The sequence below is a fragment of the Pelodiscus sinensis genome, chromosome 2 (assembly GCF_052426305.1).
Source record: "Pelodiscus sinensis isolate ZL-2025 chromosome 2, ASM5242630v1, whole genome shotgun sequence".
Lineage (NCBI taxonomy): Eukaryota > Metazoa > Chordata > Testudines > Trionychidae > Pelodiscus > Pelodiscus sinensis.
Window position 1 is genome coordinate 138,013,666 of NC_143053.1, and position 18,739 is coordinate 138,032,404.

The 18,739-nt window shown below is 44.9% G+C and overlaps 1 protein-coding gene across 1 annotated transcript in view; it reads left to right on the forward strand.

The window, feature by feature from the left end:
• The first annotated feature begins 2,637 nt into the window (after positions 1–2,637).
• The window catches only part of ANKRD33B (ankyrin repeat domain 33B), a 78,749-nt gene continuing 62,647 nt past the window's right edge, over positions 2,638–18,739 (forward strand). Inside the window, exon 1 of the mRNA XM_025183120.3 lies at positions 2,638–3,260. Within this exon, the coding sequence (XP_025038905.2) occupies positions 2,841–3,260 (420 nt within the window). The 5' untranslated portion in view covers positions 2,638–2,840. The remainder of the gene's footprint in view (positions 3,261–18,739) is intronic.

Below are 18,739 nucleotides of genomic sequence, written 5' to 3' on the forward strand. Positions count from 1 at the left end.
GTCCCAGGCATGGCTTCTCACTGTCTACTGGCCAGATTCTGGCCAACGGAACAGCAGGAAAAGCCTCGAAGCAGCGTGTCTGTTCCTCTAGCCAGGGGAGTAGGAGTGCACACACAGAGCCATTTATGGCTCCGGATTCTTTCCCAATTTCACAGCGAGGCTTTCTCCACCCCCAAGGAAGATGGCTCTGGCTTCAACCTTGCAGGGGGCATGAGGCTGGATCATGGGGAGGAAGGAGTGGTGGGGGAGCAAGGGAGAGGCTAAACTCAAGCTGTGAGCCATATTTGGCTCCTAAGTGAGCCATATATGGCTTGCAAGCCATAGATTGCTGACCCCCTGTTCTACAGTATAAACTGTCCCTCTGACCAGACCTCTCCCTTTCCATTTTAGAGGAAAATCTAATTCCAAGCACATCCCATTGTCATGGCACAACCAAATATTTGCTTTGCTTTCAGTTATGATAAGAGGAAGCTGCATACCAAATTTGGTGGCTCTAGCTTTAATGTTTAGTGAACAAATGGACTCAAGATGGACTGACCCATAGACAGACACAGATAGGTGCACAAGTTCTCTCAAATATATAGTAGAGTATTATAAATGCTGAGGTGAAGTGGCGTTTGAGGGGTGAAGGATGATGGCTTACAACCCCCTATGTAATAAGCTCACGAGCCCCTGAGGAGTTATGCCTCTCTGGATGAGAAAACATTTTAATTAATATATTAACAAAAAATTATTGGGCTGCCCAACACAAGCCCATACATAGGAATCCACACTTGTCCCTTCTTTCCCAGGTTTGGAGCACTGCAGAAGCACATTGAACTGCCAAGGGTTACCTTCTTTATTGCAGTTAGGTAGTCAAGCATCCCATTTTGCTGACAAAGAGAGGTGCAGGAGACTGAGAGGCTGAATAAGCATATGGGGGCGGGATGTCCAAACTAAAGCATGGCAGTTGCAGGGAAAACAACCCTGACAAGACTGCTCCGGGAATTCAATATATATATGTGCATTATCCCTTGATTTCTAAGGGATATGCAAAATGCTTTCCAATAATAAAAGAAACAATATAACTCTAGTTATTTACAGCTAGACTTTGCTACTCTTACTTCTTATATAGTACCTTAATCAGCATGTAGTCATATTGGTTTCAGAGGGATTACTTTTGGAGACTGGTACTCCACCAGTAAATACAGCAGAATACAATCATTAAAGTGATCGATACAGAGAAATGTGTCGTCCACACAACTGGAACTGATAACATCCACAGAAGTTATTTATGTGATATCTCGATCGTTGATCCATTTTAAGATAGGAATTCATTAAAATGGTGTAACCAGTCTAAAAATTAAGCTGTTTTCTAAAATTATTGATTGAGTACAATTATTTTTTCCACAAGCCTAATGTATTTAGCACATTGTAATTTTTAAATATTAAGTTATAGTGGTTCCAGAATAGTTTCAAAGTTTACTTATATCAGGGCTTTTCAAAATTTAAGATTTGTACTGAACAGTTTGCTCTAGGTCCCTTCCTCACCTCTCCTACTGTACAGTCACACACGCCCTGTATACCACGGATTCGCAATCAGCTGGAGATCTTTCACAATATTAATAAAACCAGAAATGGAAACGAATTACCTAATGGAGACGAACAAATGAGCAGCACACGCGAGGTGAAGAACTTGAAGGTGTTCTTGAAAATTCAAATTACTCACCTGTCAATTGCAATTTTCGTTGTGTGGTGTGTAAAAAGCAACACTGACAGCTGCATGTCCCCTGGCTAAATCGCTTTTAAAAGTGTGTCCCTGATGTCAACATGCTAAGCTGCAGCTTCAATCTTCTCAAAGATAGGCTGATCGGATTATGGCCAGGAGTTTTCTACATGTTTCTTTCTCTTCCCGTCAGCTGCTGCGTGCCTCCTCGCAGCCTTTCCCTCCCTAGCGGCAGGGTGCTGGTTGGTGGGGGCTGGCATGGGGCTCTCTGTTCCACACCTGGCCGGGATGGCAGCAGGGGCAGGAGGTGTCCGGGCTCCTACATCCCAGGAGCGGAGCTAAAGTGGACTCGGAGTTTCGGATCGGCCGAAAGAAACTCCAGCTCCCGGGGATTTTCCTATTGCCGGCCGAGGCTCGTAGGTAGAGGGGGAAACCCCCGCAGCTGGGCTGTTGCTCTGGAGGAGGGGGGGGGGTGCAGAGAAGCGTGGTAGCGGGGGCGGGGTGGGGATTTTTCACCGCTTCTCCGTCCCCTCCCGCTGGAAATGCGAGAGCGGGACGCGCGGGGATTTCAGGGCGTCGGCGCTCCCTAAGCGCGGAGCCTGCCCCTGCTGCTTGGCCGGGGGCTCGTCCCAGCTTCCCCGGGCGCTGCCGCCCTTCCCAGACCCCCCGGCGGGCCCCGCTGCCGCCTGCGCCCGGGGCTGAGAACTCGCTTCGCTCCCCCAGGCGGGCGCGCCGGGCTCGCTGCCGGGCGGGCTTAAGCTCGCAGCGCCCCGCCCCTGCACGTGGCTGGGCGGCAGGCGCGAGGGGGCCGGGCTGTGTCTGCCGGGCGCGGGGCGTGGACCAGGCTGGGGGTCTCGGTGAGTGAGGGGGTTGATCTGCGGGGACCTCTCAGTAGGTGGGGGGGGGGTCTCTGGGCGAGGAGTGCGGGAAGAGGCAGCTGTGGGGGGCTCCCTGGGCCAGTGGGGATCTCTGTGTGACGGGTGGGGGGAGAGGGAACTGTGGGAGTTTGTGGGGCTCAGTACATTGGGGTGCCCCTTCCCTGTGTGAGGATCAGGAATAGCAGCTGTGTCCGTGGCCCCCTTGGGAAGGGTGATTTCTGCCCCCATTGCCTCTCCCAAGCCCCAGTGCAGGGAGCATGGTGCTGCTGTCTGGGGATGGGACAGGGGCTGGGGACTCGCAGGGCTCTGTGGGAAGTCAGAAGGGAGAGCAGCAGAAGGTCCAGCCTGATCCAGGGGGGGAGAAGAAGCCACAGGGCCTGGAGGGGGAGCAGCAGGTGCAGATGGTGGCAGCAGAGGAAGAAGAAGACTATGAGGAGTACGAGGATTTCTCTGAGCTGCCCGACACCCGCAGCATCGCTTCGGATGACTCCTTCTACCCACCCAGTGGCGAGGAGGATGAGGAGGAGAGCTGGTCTCTGGGGGAGTCAGAGGACAGCAGCCCTGAGCCCCTGAGCCTCTTCCGAGCCTGCTGCACCAACAACGCCGTGGTGCTGAGAGCGTTGATCCGCCAGGGGCCCGAGGAGGAGGAGGTGCAGGAGACTGACCGCAACAACCGGGTGAGCTAATCACAGCTGGGCTGTAGCCCATATTTCCTGCTGCACCCACTGCACATGCTCCACCTCCCTGCCCCAAAGAGCCTTCAGCTATGCAAACAGCCCAAGCCTGGCCCCATCCCTGCCCCTGGGTACTGTCCATTCATTCAGGTCCCTTCCCTGCCAGGTCTCACCCACACCAGAATTTCTCCACTTTAACATATATCACATTCCCACTGCCCCATCCTGCTCCACTTCCACCTCATACACACCCTCTCTAACCTTCTTCTCAGCTGTCCTCCAGTCTCCTGCCCAGCATACTGACCCTATGCAGCTTTATACCATACTTATCTCTGTACCATCTGAGCTATTCTTTTCCCAGGTTCTCTGCAGACCCAAGCAGATATCACTGCATTTGTCACACTCCTGTACCATTCTCAAGCTTTTCTTTGCATCCACAAGGGTTAGAGACTTACTTAAAAAAACAATAGTAGCTGAGACTATGACATAATTATGACTCCAGGATTTAGGGGCTTTCTGGTGTAAATATATACTGCCTTTTTCTTAATTTGTAAATTCCCTTGGGCCTCCACTCTCTCAGCACTAACACAACACTCCCACACCCAGACCGTCTCCTCAAATATGCCCTCCAAACCACAACATGTACAACCAATATCCCTAAAATTCCCATCATTATGCTTCATAAAGATACACATCAAACTGGCCACTTCTGTTCTCTCCTGTTTTCCAACAACTCCCCAGTCATCCGGCAATTTCCAAATACTTGTGCTTTTAGTTTCTGTATTCTTCACATTCTTGGCTCCACTCTCTTTCCATATCTCCCTAAAGCAATGGTTCTCAATTTTTTTGGCCTGCACTCAATGGAGAGAGACCTTTCTGTAAACCACCAGCCAACTATGGATGACAAAATTGGTGCAGAAAGGGATCTGGCTAGGAGGTAGGGTGCAATAGGTTGGGAGTGGGGGGCCTGAGAGAGAGGGCGTGTATAGGAGGGGGATGAGGGTGCAGGGTCTGGGCATGAAGGCAGCTTACCTGGCTCCATGCCTCCCATTGCTCCCAGATGCTGCCCCCCACTGCTCCCATTGGCCATGATTCCACCCAATGGTAGCAGCAGGGAAAACCTCCAAGCGAGCAGTTTCCTGTGCTGCCATTCCCCCAGCTGGGGATGGAAAGCAGCAGCACATAGAGCCACCTCCTGTCCCCACAAGCCGGATTTGGCCTGTGAGGTTTGCCCCTCCCCACACACTTCTCCGCAGCAGGATGCCAGCACTTATGCTTCAACCTTGCGGGGGGGGGGGGGTTGGAACGTCAGAGTAGGCTCCCTGCTATGGTGGGGGCAAACCCTGACCCCACAGCCTACCTGCAAAGATGGTCCATGGACCACACTTTTGAGAACCACTTCTCTAAAATCATGCTTTGCCTTTCACACTGCCAACTCTACCATTCAAACACACCTGGATATCTCACACACCTGAATTCATGCTCTGACTCCCTATTCATTCCCATACTTCTGTCACACATCCTAGTCCCCATATCTATCCCCACATCCGTATACTCTGTCCTCAAACTCTGAAACTTATTCAGCTTCTGGAACATCCAGACATCCATACCCTTATACTGTACTTGCTGTCAGAGAACATACATCTGAATATGCTGGAAGTAGAAAATGAAGGCATGATGGTATCACTTGCTTTATAAGGCTATGTCTAGACTGCATCCCTCTGTCGCCAGAGGGATGCAAATGAAGCACATCGAAATTGCTAATGAAGCCAGGATTTAAATATCTGGTGCTTCATTAGCATAAACATGGCCACCGCTTTTTTTTTACATGGAGTTTTGTCGACAAAAATCAGCAGTCTAGACGCGGATCTGTCGACAATAAATCCTTTTTTGACAGATCCTGTAAACCTCATTTTTTGAGGAATACAGGATCTGTTGAAAAAATGTTTATTGGCAACAGAGCCACATCTAGACTGCCGTTTTTTGTCAACAAAACTCCGTGTCGAAAAAAAGCAGCAACCATATTTATGCTAATGAAGCACAGGATATTTAAATCCCGGCTTCATTAGCAATTTTGATGTATTTCATTTGCATCCCTCGGTCAACAGGGATGCAGTCTAGACATAGCCTTAAGGGTTTTAGGGCAAAGCATGCATTTACCCAATTTCTTAGATGGCGTAGGGTATAGAGCCAGTAGTATCCTTATGCACAAGAATAAAGGGGGGGAGCATAGACACACTCACTGTCTGGCATAACTTTACATCCCCCTTTGATAAATAGGGCTCTAATTAAAAGAGAGAAGGGATAGTGGTCACATTTCTTAACTAAAACAAATGAATTGGCCATGAAACTTTGAGAAATTTCCCAAGCTCAACTTCTCAGTTTTGTTTTGAGTTGTTTTCTTATACAAGCAAAGTTCCTGAAGGAATTACTTTTTATTTTATTTACCAGAAATAAACCAGCTGCTCTACTATCCCACCCATTTCCTAGCACACTTTACATTTCTTATTATTGATCAAGGTTAATAATTTCCTCTCTCTCTCTCATTACAATATTGCTTATTTTTTAGTATAAATAGTATTCTGTCTCTCAGCTTTGAAATGTCAAACAAGGTTTAATGAATTCCTGTGTGAAAAACTGAGCATCTAGGACTGTTTTTTTTCTGATTTCATATTCATATATATGTATTCTGGTTTCAATATCAGCACAACAGTTTTGATTGGTCTGACACTCAGTTTGATTCATTGGTGGGATATATTTCTTTCACTAAAGCAGAGGGGAGGACTTGTAAGTTATTTTCTGGGTAATATGGAATAGGCTCATATGTGCACAGTGAAACTGAGTAATGATATTAGAGATTCACAGCAGTGACTCCAGAATTAAGATTGATAGTTTCAATTAAAAGCCCAGTTTGACACTCTCCGCCTCATTTTTGCACACAAAAAGATCTCCCTAAATTCTTTTCAGCTTGAAATTGTCCATGCTTAGAAGATCAGATAAGATAATTTTGAAAAAAAAGCTGACGTATAATAAGGCAACTGATGTTCATGTTCTGATAAAATTAGTGGCTTTTCACTGTTTGACCTCAAGACTTCAAAATTGTTTTTACTTACTTATCCCAATTGAAAACCAATGCAGCTTTACTCTTTTTGGAATTCATGGGTCTTTAGTCACATAGTATTCTTGCTCTCTCTACTCATCCCCCACTCTCCATGGAAGCCTATAGATATAAACTGTTTGAGTTCTGATTCAGGTGTGGTAAACTCCATGAACTTTGTTTTGGAAGGGAGAGGCTCTTGCACATGAAAAGAGGTTTAGTGGAGTGAGAGTTTTGAGCATCAGCAGGAAAACGGAAGAGTCTGACTCACGGGCAAAGGGGAAGCTATAGGTGAATTCTGAAGCCCATAGCACAGGAGACGTTGCTACAGAGTATATAATATCCTTTCTGTGGAACTTATACAGACAGTCCATTGATGTGGTATTTATAAACGTTACCTACAGACAAAACTTGTTTTTAAACTTAACTCCCCAGTAAAATGAAAGTTCTGGCCAAGTCTATAAACTCCACTTGTGTTCATAGTTTAAGCACCATTATCTGACAGTTAGGTTTGAGGAGGCTACACAATTTCACCAGAATAGTTTTTGATTCCAGAATCATGCTTCTTTGTGTTTCATTGACCAGCCTACATGTTTTTAACCCTATAGGTATAGTTCTAATGAAAGTCACGGCTAGAAAATAACTATTTCAGCGTGGTTTTATTTTCTTAATTTTTAAAAATATATTCCTTAAATACATTAAGAAAAATCATAAACAAAACCTTATTAAAATAGTTATATTGGTACATATCAATTGTTTTAATTAAAGTCCTTATTGGAATATTGTATTATAAAAGAAAGATAGGCCAACATTTTTAAAGATGAGTTTTTAAATACACATGTGAGAGCATAAATGTATCTACTTTCCAAAATATTTGCCTTAAAACAAAAGCAATTCTGAATTAAGTTCATATTTATCAAGAAACAAAAGTCTGAAAATTCTGTGTTAAGGTCTGCAAATAACTTTAATTCTTTCTTTTCCCTTCCCATGTCCTTGAATTCCATGTTCCAGGAACAGTCTTGTATCTCACCACCACTCCTTCCTATAAGAGGCACTTTGCGCTTCATTTGCAATTTTGGGTGTCCGTATTTGCATTCTTCTCTCGGAAGAGGAATGCAACGTAGACATACCCTCTCAGACCACAACAGCTCTGCCTCTGAAATGTAGTAAGAGCCTTTTAAAGTAAGAAGAGCTCTTACTATATTTAAAAGGCAGAGCTGCAGCAAACCCCCTTACCGACTAATCAAGTAGTCAACAGAAAATCCATCAACTACTTGATTAGCTTACTAAATGCTATTTAACTCCCCATTCTCTATGGCATTCCCTCCAAAAGTTTTGATAGCCTCTTTCTGCAGGATTCCATTGAGATCATGGTGAGCAACAAAATGCTGCTCGGCCATATGGATTAGATATACAGGGATACATGCAACTCACAGGGACGCAGCCAGCCTCCTACTTCTCCATGCTCTCAGCCCTGCACTCCACAAGCCACAGCCACTTAACCCTGCGTCTCATCTCCTGCTTCCTGATTCCCCAAAAAGTGTTTGCTCAGACTCACTGTGTCCGTCAGCAGTGGAGAACAGCTCTTGGCTGCTGGACACATTTGGCAACCCTGGGGAGAGCCCCTGGTCCTTATTTGCTTCAATCTCTTCATCCTCCATGATCCTCTGTGTACTGCCTCTGTACCCTCCGAAGTATCCACAGGGCTTATGGCAGTGGAGCTGGGGTCACCGTTGAGGGCAGCGTCCAACTCCTAACAGAAACAGCACCAGAGCATCAGTTTGCATAACGGGCCTAATGATAGACTTGTCTGATTTCTTTAATCTTGCTCATGCTCTTTTTTACACCAGGTTTGAGAAATGTGCCCATATGTATCCCAGTTCCTATAGGTGTCACTCAGCTGGGATTGAACAGACTCCTGTCCCCCTTCCTTTCTCTCCCCCCCCCCCCCCCGCCATATGCTCATCAGATCCAACAGCTCTGTGATGCTCTAAGGGACATAGTGTTTGGCGTGATGGCCAGGCTTAGACACCTGGGAAGACGCATTGAGAACACTGCATGCTAAGCCAACCTGTAGGGGGTCCAGGTGCTTAGACTGTGTATGGCACCATGGTTTGTAAGATCAGCCCTAGGTGGTGTACTTCATCCATTGCATCTAGTGCCTCCACAATTATGTGGATGAAACCTGACAGTCATTATTCTCTCCAGTCAACTCACACAGAAAAGCCAGCCAGCATGAAGTGGATTTACATTTCGTGCAGCTACTAAGGAGGCGGGGCAGGGAGTTGGTTATGTAGACTTCAAACTGCTGACCAGAGCAGCTCATTGGGAATTGTGGGCTACTTTCTGGAGGCCAGAATTAGTAACAAAACACCTTGAGGTGTCTACACTGCATGTTTGTTGACAGCATAGGGAGGGGAAAAGACAAAAGTCCCTTGTGTAGCTGGAAGTATTTTGTTGACTAAAATGATTGTTTTTCCCAAAAAAAGTCACGTTGCAGTGTGAACGCTCATGCAGTTTTGTCAACAAAAGGCACTTTTCCTCAATAAAACTTGCAAGTGTAGACAAAGCCCAAGTTTCGTGCTAAAAATAGTAGATGTTTCTGTGAGGTTGTGCTACCATTAAGCTTGAAACCATGTTCTCCAGCTCAAGGATATTGGGAGTAGTCAATTCTTGCATATGGCCTGTAAGGGGCATTGGAAATGAGACTGCCTGTGACATTACACATTTATACAAAGAGATACATTAGTGGTGAGTGTGCATTCTGGCATTTCTCCATAGACTATTTAATCTGTGAACTGCACATTGTTTGTTGTAGCTGTAAGTTGATCTAGTCTAGGTCAACTTAAGTTTATAAGTATAGATGTAACCTCCATATCAAACACATTCAAACTCTATCTCACTTTATCTTTAAGAAACAGCTCCCATTAACCAAACACCAGTAATAAAAACATAGTAGTAAAGGTAATTTATGATCAGTGTCCATACTCATCTCTTGCAATACCTTTGAATTTATACTATATATATATATATTTATTGCAAGTCTGAAACTATAGTAAAGAACAGAATTATCGGAGACCTATATGAACACAATTTGTTGGGGAAGAGTTAATATGGTTTATGTAAAGAGAAATCATGCCTCACCAATCTACTAGAATGTTTAGGACCAAGAAGCATGTGGATAAGGGTGATCAAGTGGATATAGTATACTTCGATTTTCAGAAACCTTTTGGTCAGGTCCCTCATCAAAGGCTCTTAAGCAAAGTGAGCTGCCAAGGGGTAAAAGGGAAGGTCTTCACTTAAAAGATAGGAAACAAAGGGTAGGAATAAATGGTCAGTTTTCAGAACGGTGAGAGGTAACGAGTGGTATCCCCCACAAGGGGAGGAGTAAACAGGGAAGTGCCAAATACGCAGATGATTCAGAATGGCATAAAGTAGTTAACTCCAAAGCAGACTGCCAAAGAGCTACAAAGAGCTCTCACAAAATGTGGTGACAGCAGCAAAATGTCAGATGAAATCTAATGTTGATAAATTACTAAAATGATGGGGTCTAAATTAGCTGTTACCATTCAAGAGAGAAATCGTGGAGCCATTGTGCTTAAATCTTGGAAAACACTCAATGTGCAGCAACAGTCAAAAAAGTTAAGGAAAGTTGGGAATTATTAAGAAAGGAATAGATAATAAGTCAGAAAATATTGTATTGCCTCTATTTAAATGCGTGGTATGCCCATATCTTGAATACTGCATGCAGATGTGGTCACTAGAGTTGTGTCAGCATACACGTTTAAACGGTTAATTGTTGAGCCTGGGCTCCTTGGTTAATTTTCACAGTTACACAAAGGATCCCCCTCACCGCTGCAGCCTCTGTATCAGAGGCAGCAGCCCAGGGGAGGAGGGAGCCGGCTTTTAAGCCAGCTACCTGTGAGCACCAGCTCCCGTGGAACCACCTGCCTCCCCACCCACCCCTGTGCTGCTGCCTCCAAACAGAGGCAGCAAGGGAGAGAAAGATGGCTCTTCAGGAGCTGGTACAGGTGGGGAGCTGGCTTAAAAAGTAGCTGCCTATGAACACCAGCTCCTCCCCCCTCCACACGCTGCTGCTCTGATACAGAAGAAGGAGTGGGGGGGGGGCTTTGCGTGTAACCGTCAAGGTTAATCGATGAGCCTAGGCTCATCAGTTAACCATTTAAAAATGTATTCTAACACATTCATAGTTAAAAGGTGGGGCTGCAGAAAGGAAAGCTTGCTATTATGTTCTGTGTGTACCTGCTCATGCATGATGATGCATCATACACATGGCCAGTGGATTACTCTAATACTATGTGACAGCCTTGGAATGCTGAGTATCAGGATGTTTGGTTTCTATTTCTGGCTCTAGGAGCAAATTGTAGTCTAGGAGATACAGATGGCATAGTTAAATGTAGCGCCCCTCCATTTGGGTTTCCCGTGGGGACTAACTCTAGGTCTTGTGGAAGTAATAACATGATCTTCTACTGCTTTTAGCATGGGAAAACTTTTTCTCTGCTTGCCAGGGTGTGTCTGCCATGGGCAAGGCAAGCACTCCCCTTTCAGCCTTTGTGGTTTCTGCAGTCCTTCATGCAGCCTTGTGATACATCAGGGACTGCGATTCTGTAAGCACCCTGGGTTGAGGGCAGGGCTTACCCACACGCAGAGTGCATAGGGCACCAGAACATTTGGGATTCCACGGGATCTTAATAGCCACATACCCGCCTCTTCCTGTCCTTGTGCTGTGGCTCTGCTTCCCCCAGAGAGGATTTAGTTGACTTAAAAGTGAAAGAGTCTGCCAGAGCTATTAGTGGAACATTGAACCTGAAAGTCACGTAAGTAGCAATGAAACCATTTAACAGGCATTTGCTAATCTCAGATATATACTGTCAGTTTCTGACTTTACTGTGTTAGTCTCCAGGACCTTAGTTTAATATTTGCTTTGAAATATTTCCTTAGTGTTTCTGAAGATTATAAAATCACATCTCTAAAAAAGCATCATCCCCTTCCCCCCAACTCCAGGCTGCCATTGGGCATAATGACACCAGTTTCATAGTGCTGTGGGAGATCCCATAAATCCAAAGGATGGCCCTACCTGGGTTCTCTGAGTATTGTCCTGTGGTGCCAGCTATATCCACTGGACAGTACAGAATTACTAGGCTTGCTATTCCCAAATGAACAATACATCAGTTTAGTAGTCACACCTTAGAGCACAACTCTGCTTCATACATAGCACTTATACTTGCTTTGTCTATAAACAAATCTACATGTTTATTTAAGAACAACTAGAGATCCAGATAATTGCAAAGAGGAATTAATGAAAGTGAATGGTTACATATAAAACAAAATCATAGCATGCATTCCAAGGCTTAAACCCTACTAACAAAATGCTCTCTTGACTACGATACTGGTTACCCCAAAGTGGAAGCAGGAAGGGGAGGGTTGGGGATGGAGTGTGGGAAGGGCCATACCTGGCATAACCTCACCCCAACCTAAAGTACCTGCCACCCATGGTGAATGGGCATCCTCTGTGAATCCTACAGCACTCAATTTGTGCCTAATGAGCCAGAGAGAGATAAGCATAGGGCCTGACAGAACATATGGCTCACTGTTTGGTGACCTGTCCTAACTTTCAGACCTACCCGAACATAATGGTTAGTATACATAGCTGCTTGCGTATTTCTGTACATACATCTCACAATAATTACAATGACCAGAGTGACATAGGTTTTATGCAGAGACCTTACATGACATTCAGGAGTGAACAAATATGTAGAGTCAAGACCTAAGACATTCTTGTAACCCTTATGTTCCCACCAACACAGGGACACAAGGAGGTCCCTGTGTCACAGTTCCTGAAATCACAGTTCCTCTTTTGAAAGAGGGATGTAAATTAGACATATCGAAATTGCAAATGAAGCTGGGATTTGAATTTCCCACCCTTCATTTGCATAATCTCATCACGGCGGGTTTTTTTTCGAAAAACACTATTTCGAAAGTGAAATCACGGTCTAGACACGGTTCTTTCAAAAAGAAAAGCATTTTTCAAAAAATCACGTACTCAAAAATGAGGTTTACAGGATCTTTCAAAATAGCATTTTTTGAAAAAACACCGTGACGTGATTATGCAAATGAAGCACTGGAAATTCAAATCTCAGCTTCATTTGCAATTTCGATATGTCTAATTTACATCCCTCTTTCGAAAGAGGGATGTAGTTTAGATGTACCCTAAGACTTTGTCTTCATAAGAAAGCTGCACCAAAGCAGTATGTAGCTTTTAATGAAACACTGAGGGCACTCAGCCAGCTTCATTGAAATGTTTTGGAGGCTGCTGCATGTAAAAAGGCATCCACGGGATTCTTCCGCTCTTAAATTACATTTTATGCAAGATCCACACCTCTTTTGCTTTGCATGGAATAACCTTTTCGCAATGGAGAGCCAGTGGAACGATAGCTGTTATGACTTTATCATGTTCCTTCATCTCTTCTGTAAAGTAAACAATCAATCTCTTTTCAATCTTTTCATAAGAAAATCTTCTAGTGCTTCTAATCATTTTCATTATCTATCTGAACTCTTCTGCTACATATTTTTGCAATAAGCTGGCCAGAGCTGCACAAAATACTCCAAGTGAGAATGTGATTTATATAAGGGGCATTATAATTTTTGCGTTATTTTCTGTCCCTTTTTTTATACATTGTTTGCTATTTTGACCTCCATTGCAGGTAGGTTATCACTGAGTTGTCCAGATCCATACATGCAAAGGCCAGAGGGAACATTGTGATTGATTGTTGGACCTCAGGTATAACACAGACCATATAATTTTACACAAAGATACCTAGGTCTCTTTCTTGAGTGGTTACAATTGATTTAGAACCACATTGTTTATGAGTAGTTCAGACTGTTCATTCCAATGTGTCGTATTACCTTGTATTTTTTAACACTAAATTTCATCTGCCACAGAATCAGCCAGTCACCTAACTTGGAAGCAAGGCAGTTCTTAGAGGGCGGCAGGAATTAGAAACAATGAGTTATGAGTCTTGCAAAGGCCACAAGCTGGCATGGGCTTGTTTCTAGACCATGTAATAGAGTATACGGCATGCTAAATAAGCTGTGCTGTGGAGACTTGACTTATTTTGGAATGAGAAAAAGATGAGGGAAAGACCAAGGTAAAGACAAAAAAGGTAGGTGAGTGTCGGGTGAATCCTACTTTCAAGAGGCTAGCCTGCTGGCCCCACCCCTTTCATCTGAAGCCCTAACCCCTGCACACCGGAGCCCCGTATATTCCCCTCCCTCCCCCCGATAACAGGAGGAGCCCTGGTCTGCCTCCCCCAACTACACCACGCTGCTGCCACGAGCCACCGGGCCGGCCCCAGCACCCAATCTCCTAAACTGCCAGCACAGTTCCCCCAAGCCACTAGTCCCCCAAGTGCTGGGCTGACTCCAGTACCTGGCAGAGCTGCCTCACTTCACCAGCAGACCCTTCTGCCCACTTCTGGTTGGCCACTTGCATCCCCTGCACCCCCCCGAAGAGGATCTATGCAATAAGCAGCAGGGACGTCTGGAGCGGGGGATATAGTAGAGGACTTACCACATGACAGGCAGCAGCAGCAGCAGATGGTGGAGACTGCACAGGAAGGGACAGGGCAGCTGTGCCAGGGAAGGCTTAGCCTTCCTGGCCTATTATACCCACTGCCCATGTGTGTGGAGACATACACGAATACAAAAGAGGGAAAGGAGGGCGGGATTAAGAGACAGGGAAGACAGATTGTTGTGAAGTCAGAGATGGGAGAACTGAAAAGGTGATAAGTTGGGAAGGTAAAGTGGAACGTAGTGACAAGAGAAAGGAAGAAAATAAATGTTCAGATGGCAAATGTGAGAGAGACAAAAAGAAATAGAATGAAATAAAGGAAACCAAGGAGAGGGCAAATAAAAAAGATAAGGAATATGGAATCTGAGCATTTCTCCTACTAGATAATTTATATCAAGTCAACTGCATAATCTTTTTGTCAAGCCTAGGAAAGATTAGAGGTACAATCAAGCGCAGATTGACTCCACATCTAATAAAATATGGTTACATTTAAAATAAAATGAAATGATAACAAGGTTGATGGTAAGAGAGATTTGTTAACAATGGTTCCAAGGAGAGGACTAGAAAGAAAGATACTTGAAATGTAATGTAATGTGCTTTTAATGTAGCTGTGAAATATAACCTCAGTATGCCTTTTTGTGTTTTCCAGGAGGCTGTTTAAGGTTAGCTTTGCAATGCTGCTTTCAAGCTGTAATTCTACTAATGAATTAAAGCAACAGCTGTGCTCCTTACCCCCTCCTTCATTCCATTACGAAATACAAGATTATATTCTTGGCACAGGACTCTGGTGGAATTAATGTCTCAAGAAACTGCACTCATGTCTTCTCTCACTTAAAAGTTCTTCTTCTTTATATTTCATTTAGATAATGCATACACACAAGGCACCCGAATTACATTTGCACGGTCAGATATCAGGAGAGGAGCAGTGTTTCACTGAACAGATCAAACTTCCCAAAGTTTTAATATTCTGCAGATAGACTGCAAAGCAAAATGTACAGAAAAGCAAAGACGTTAACCTGAAAGATAAGTTTTCTCCCTTGGGATCCTAGATCAAAGGCAACATTAACTCATCTCATTTTCCCTTTCTTACTTCTGAGGTAAGCGCTGTCCTTTATTACAGCCACAACCCTCCACCTCCACACCTTTAATGTGATCTCTTGATACCCAGTCTATCTGGAAATGAGGCGTGACCTTCTAGGAAGGAGTACTGCAGAAAGGGATGCAGGAGTCATAGTGGACCACAAGCTAATTATGAGTCAACAGTGTGACACTGTTGCAAAAAAAACCAAACATGATTCTGGGATGCATAAATAAGAGCGTTGTGAGCAAGACATGAGAAGTCATTCTTCCGCTCTACTCTGTGCTGATAAAGCCTCAGTTGGAGTATTGTGTCCAGTTCTGGGCACCACATATCAAGAAAGTTTTGGAAAAATTGGAGAAGGTCCAGAGAAGAGCAACGAGAATGATTAAAGGTCTAGAGAACATGACCTATGAGGGAAGACTAAAAGAATTGTTTGTTTAGTTCAAAAAAGAGAAGACTGAGGCTGGACACAATAGCAGTTTTCAAGTACCTAAAAGGGTGTTACAAGAAGGAAGGAGAAAAATTGTTCTCTTTAGCCTCCAATGATAGGACAAGAAGCAATGGGCTTAAATTGCAGCAAAGGAGGTTTAGGTTGGACCTTAGGAAAAACTTCCTAACTGTCAGGGTGGTGAAACACTGAAATAAATTGCCTAGGGACGTTGTGGGATCTCCATTACTGGAGAGATTTAAGAGCAGGTTGGAATGTGTCTATCAGTCTAGACCAGGGCTGGGCAAAATATAGCGTGGGGGCCAGATCTGGTCTGCCAAGCCACCGGATCTGGCCCAAGGACCATCCTGCCGGGACCCTCAGGCATACAGCTGCGTGGTTTACAGTGCAGTCTATGTGATTCTCTGCTCTGCAGGCAGGGGAAGCTTTGTGCGATCTCCGTGCCCCCAGCCCAATCCTAGCTCCTATTGGCCAGAAACAACCAGCCAATAGGAACTGACACCAGCCAATCTCTCAGCTCCTATTGGCTGGGAACAACCATCCAGTAGGTGCTGCAAGATTGGCTAGGGGATGGGAGCAATGCAGATCTCCCCTCCCGGAGCCGAGAGCCACATGGAGTGAGCAGCTTGTAGTTTCAAGAGGGACTGCAGCAGGCAGGGAGCCCATTCTGCCTCTGGCACCCCTGCACCCTGACTCTCTCCCCCAAGTAACCATCCAAACCCTCTGCACCCCGCTGCCCCAGATCACAACGCCCTCCCAGATCCTCCCCCAGGCCAGAATCCTCTCCTGCACCCAAGGACCCTCCCATACTCTGCACCCCATTCCCCTGCCCCAAGTAACCACCCAAACCTTCTGCAGTCTACACCCCCTTTTCCCAGGTCACAGCTCCCTCCCAGACTTTGCACCCCCTTCTAGTGCCCCTCCCCAGGCCAGAATCCTCTCCTGCACCCATACTTCCTCCTTGACCCTACACCCCAATCCCCGACCCAGGTCACAACCTCCTCCTTTGCCCAAACTCCATCTCAGACCTCACCCCATCTCCTGCACCCTAGTTCCTTACCCCCTGTGCCTTTCTGTACCCAATCTCTATCCTAGACCCTCTATCTTCTCCACAGAAAAGTGCAGCCCTTGACCACTCTCCAAAACCTTGGAGTGCTCCCCACCCCACCAAAAATTATTGTTCATGCCTGATCTAGATGGTGTTTGGTCCCTCCATGAGGGCAGGCGACTGAACTTGATGATCTCTGAAGGTCCCTTCCAGTTCTAGTCTTCTATGATTCTATGATATGGTGGGTACAGGAGTCAGAGCTGGAGGGGTATGAGGAGGGACTCAGGACAAAGACTTGAGATGTGTTTGGGGATGTAGGACTGGGGTGTGAAGAGGAACTAAGGGCAGGAGGCTGGTGGTTGTGCAGAAGTCAGGGATAGGTGTATAAGAAGGGGTGCAGGAATCTGGGCTGGGAGTGTTAGGGGCTCAGAGCACAGAGTGGGGATGCAGGCAGAAATGGGGGGCAAGGGCATCCTTTAGGGAGAGCAGAGAGGCTGAAACTCCCCCCACCCCTACTGACACTGCCTGTTGCTTGCTCTTCCCCTTCTATCACTGTCAGACAGTGAGAGGGAAGCACACAGCATGGGTCACTTACTCCTCTGCCCCCTCCCTGCACCAGCCTGGAGGGAGAGGAGTGGAAGTGAGCTGTGTGATGTCTTCTCACTCCTCTTATGGGAGCGGCACACCGGGGCCCACTGCCTTACTGTCACCTCTGCCATTACCTCCATCAGTCCGTGAAGAGCCTGCCCAGCACCTTCTAGCTGCAAGCTCTATCCATGAGCATGTAGCTGCTGTGAGCTCCATGACACAATCTCTTTATACCAGTGGTTCCCAAACTTTTGGGCATCACACCTCCTTTTAGATTTTTGAGAAACCCTAATACCCTACCCCCACCGCCCAATAGCAGCAAAACTTGTTGATCAAAAAAAAAAACTGACTGGGGCTGAAAAATAAAAATAGCAGCAAAACTTAGGGCAAGGGGGATTGACTGGGGGGAGAGGGATGGGTCACCTTTTGCGCCCCCCCCCCCCCTGTAATTTCTACCTCCCACTCTGTGGTTCTCAGGCTGAGAGTGCAGTCAAGGAGCAGCACTGCTGATAGGTAGGAGAAAGTGCATGTTCTCTGCAGCAGAGTGACACTACCTTTGTGACTCATTCTGTTCAAGTATCTTGATTTGGCCTTCCAGGACCTGACAACCATCCTCCTATGGATTTCCATAGGTCTGGATGCTCACAAGGACCATGTTGCCCTTTTGTCGATTATTTCCAGTGAGTGGAATGGGATCCATTACCACAAAAAAGACCTGACCTCTGATACCGTACACTTCCAGCTATACCATGTATTTGTAGTCTGGTCTCTGAAGCTTCCCCTATGTAATCATCAAAGGAGGCATGTAGCATGGTGATTTAAATGCATTAGAGTATCTTTTCTATTTTTAAATTCTTATTTCTGGTAAGTTTGAGTAAATTATAACTTTTTTGGCAAACTATACTTTACTCACATAATATTTATATTAGTTTCTTTGTCATAGTTTGATTGCTAAATCAAGACCATAACTTATTGTTCTTAGTAATACTTTGTTTTCAGAATTTATTGCTAGATTTGTCTCCAAAAGGGCCCACGATCAAGGAATGCCAAGAAGAATTTTTAAATGAGAATAACTTATTTTTACATGTTGTGAAATAAAGTGGTTAATTTAGTTCTCTGCTAATTTTGTATTGCTACCTCAACATTTTGAAGATTGTTGATATTTCTCAGTTTGTTTTTGTGTTCTTTTCACAAATAATAGTTTTGTTCTTTTTTTGCATCTAAGTGGACAATTAATATTAACTATTTTCCAAATTACACATATTTCAGGTAATATGCTATGGTTTTGTCCCAAAGTAATATTTTCTGGACTGAGATGGCAAATTGCATTTACCTTTTTAAAATGTCCATACTGTGTTAATGCAAATATATTCAGTGTAGCTTTTGTCATGAATTACATGCAAAATATATTGTTTGCTAATTAATTTCTCCCGTAATTCTTCTTAAATTGTGTCCATGCTTTTGCATTATGTAGTTATAGTTGACTTTTGTGACTGAGCCTTGCTTTCATAAATAAAGAACATTTATTAAAAGTATTTAGTGGAATTTTACCCCTTAAAAAACCCCTAGATTATAGAAAGGTGGCATAGGGTTATATCTTGACCCCTTTGAAGTCAACAGCAAAAATCT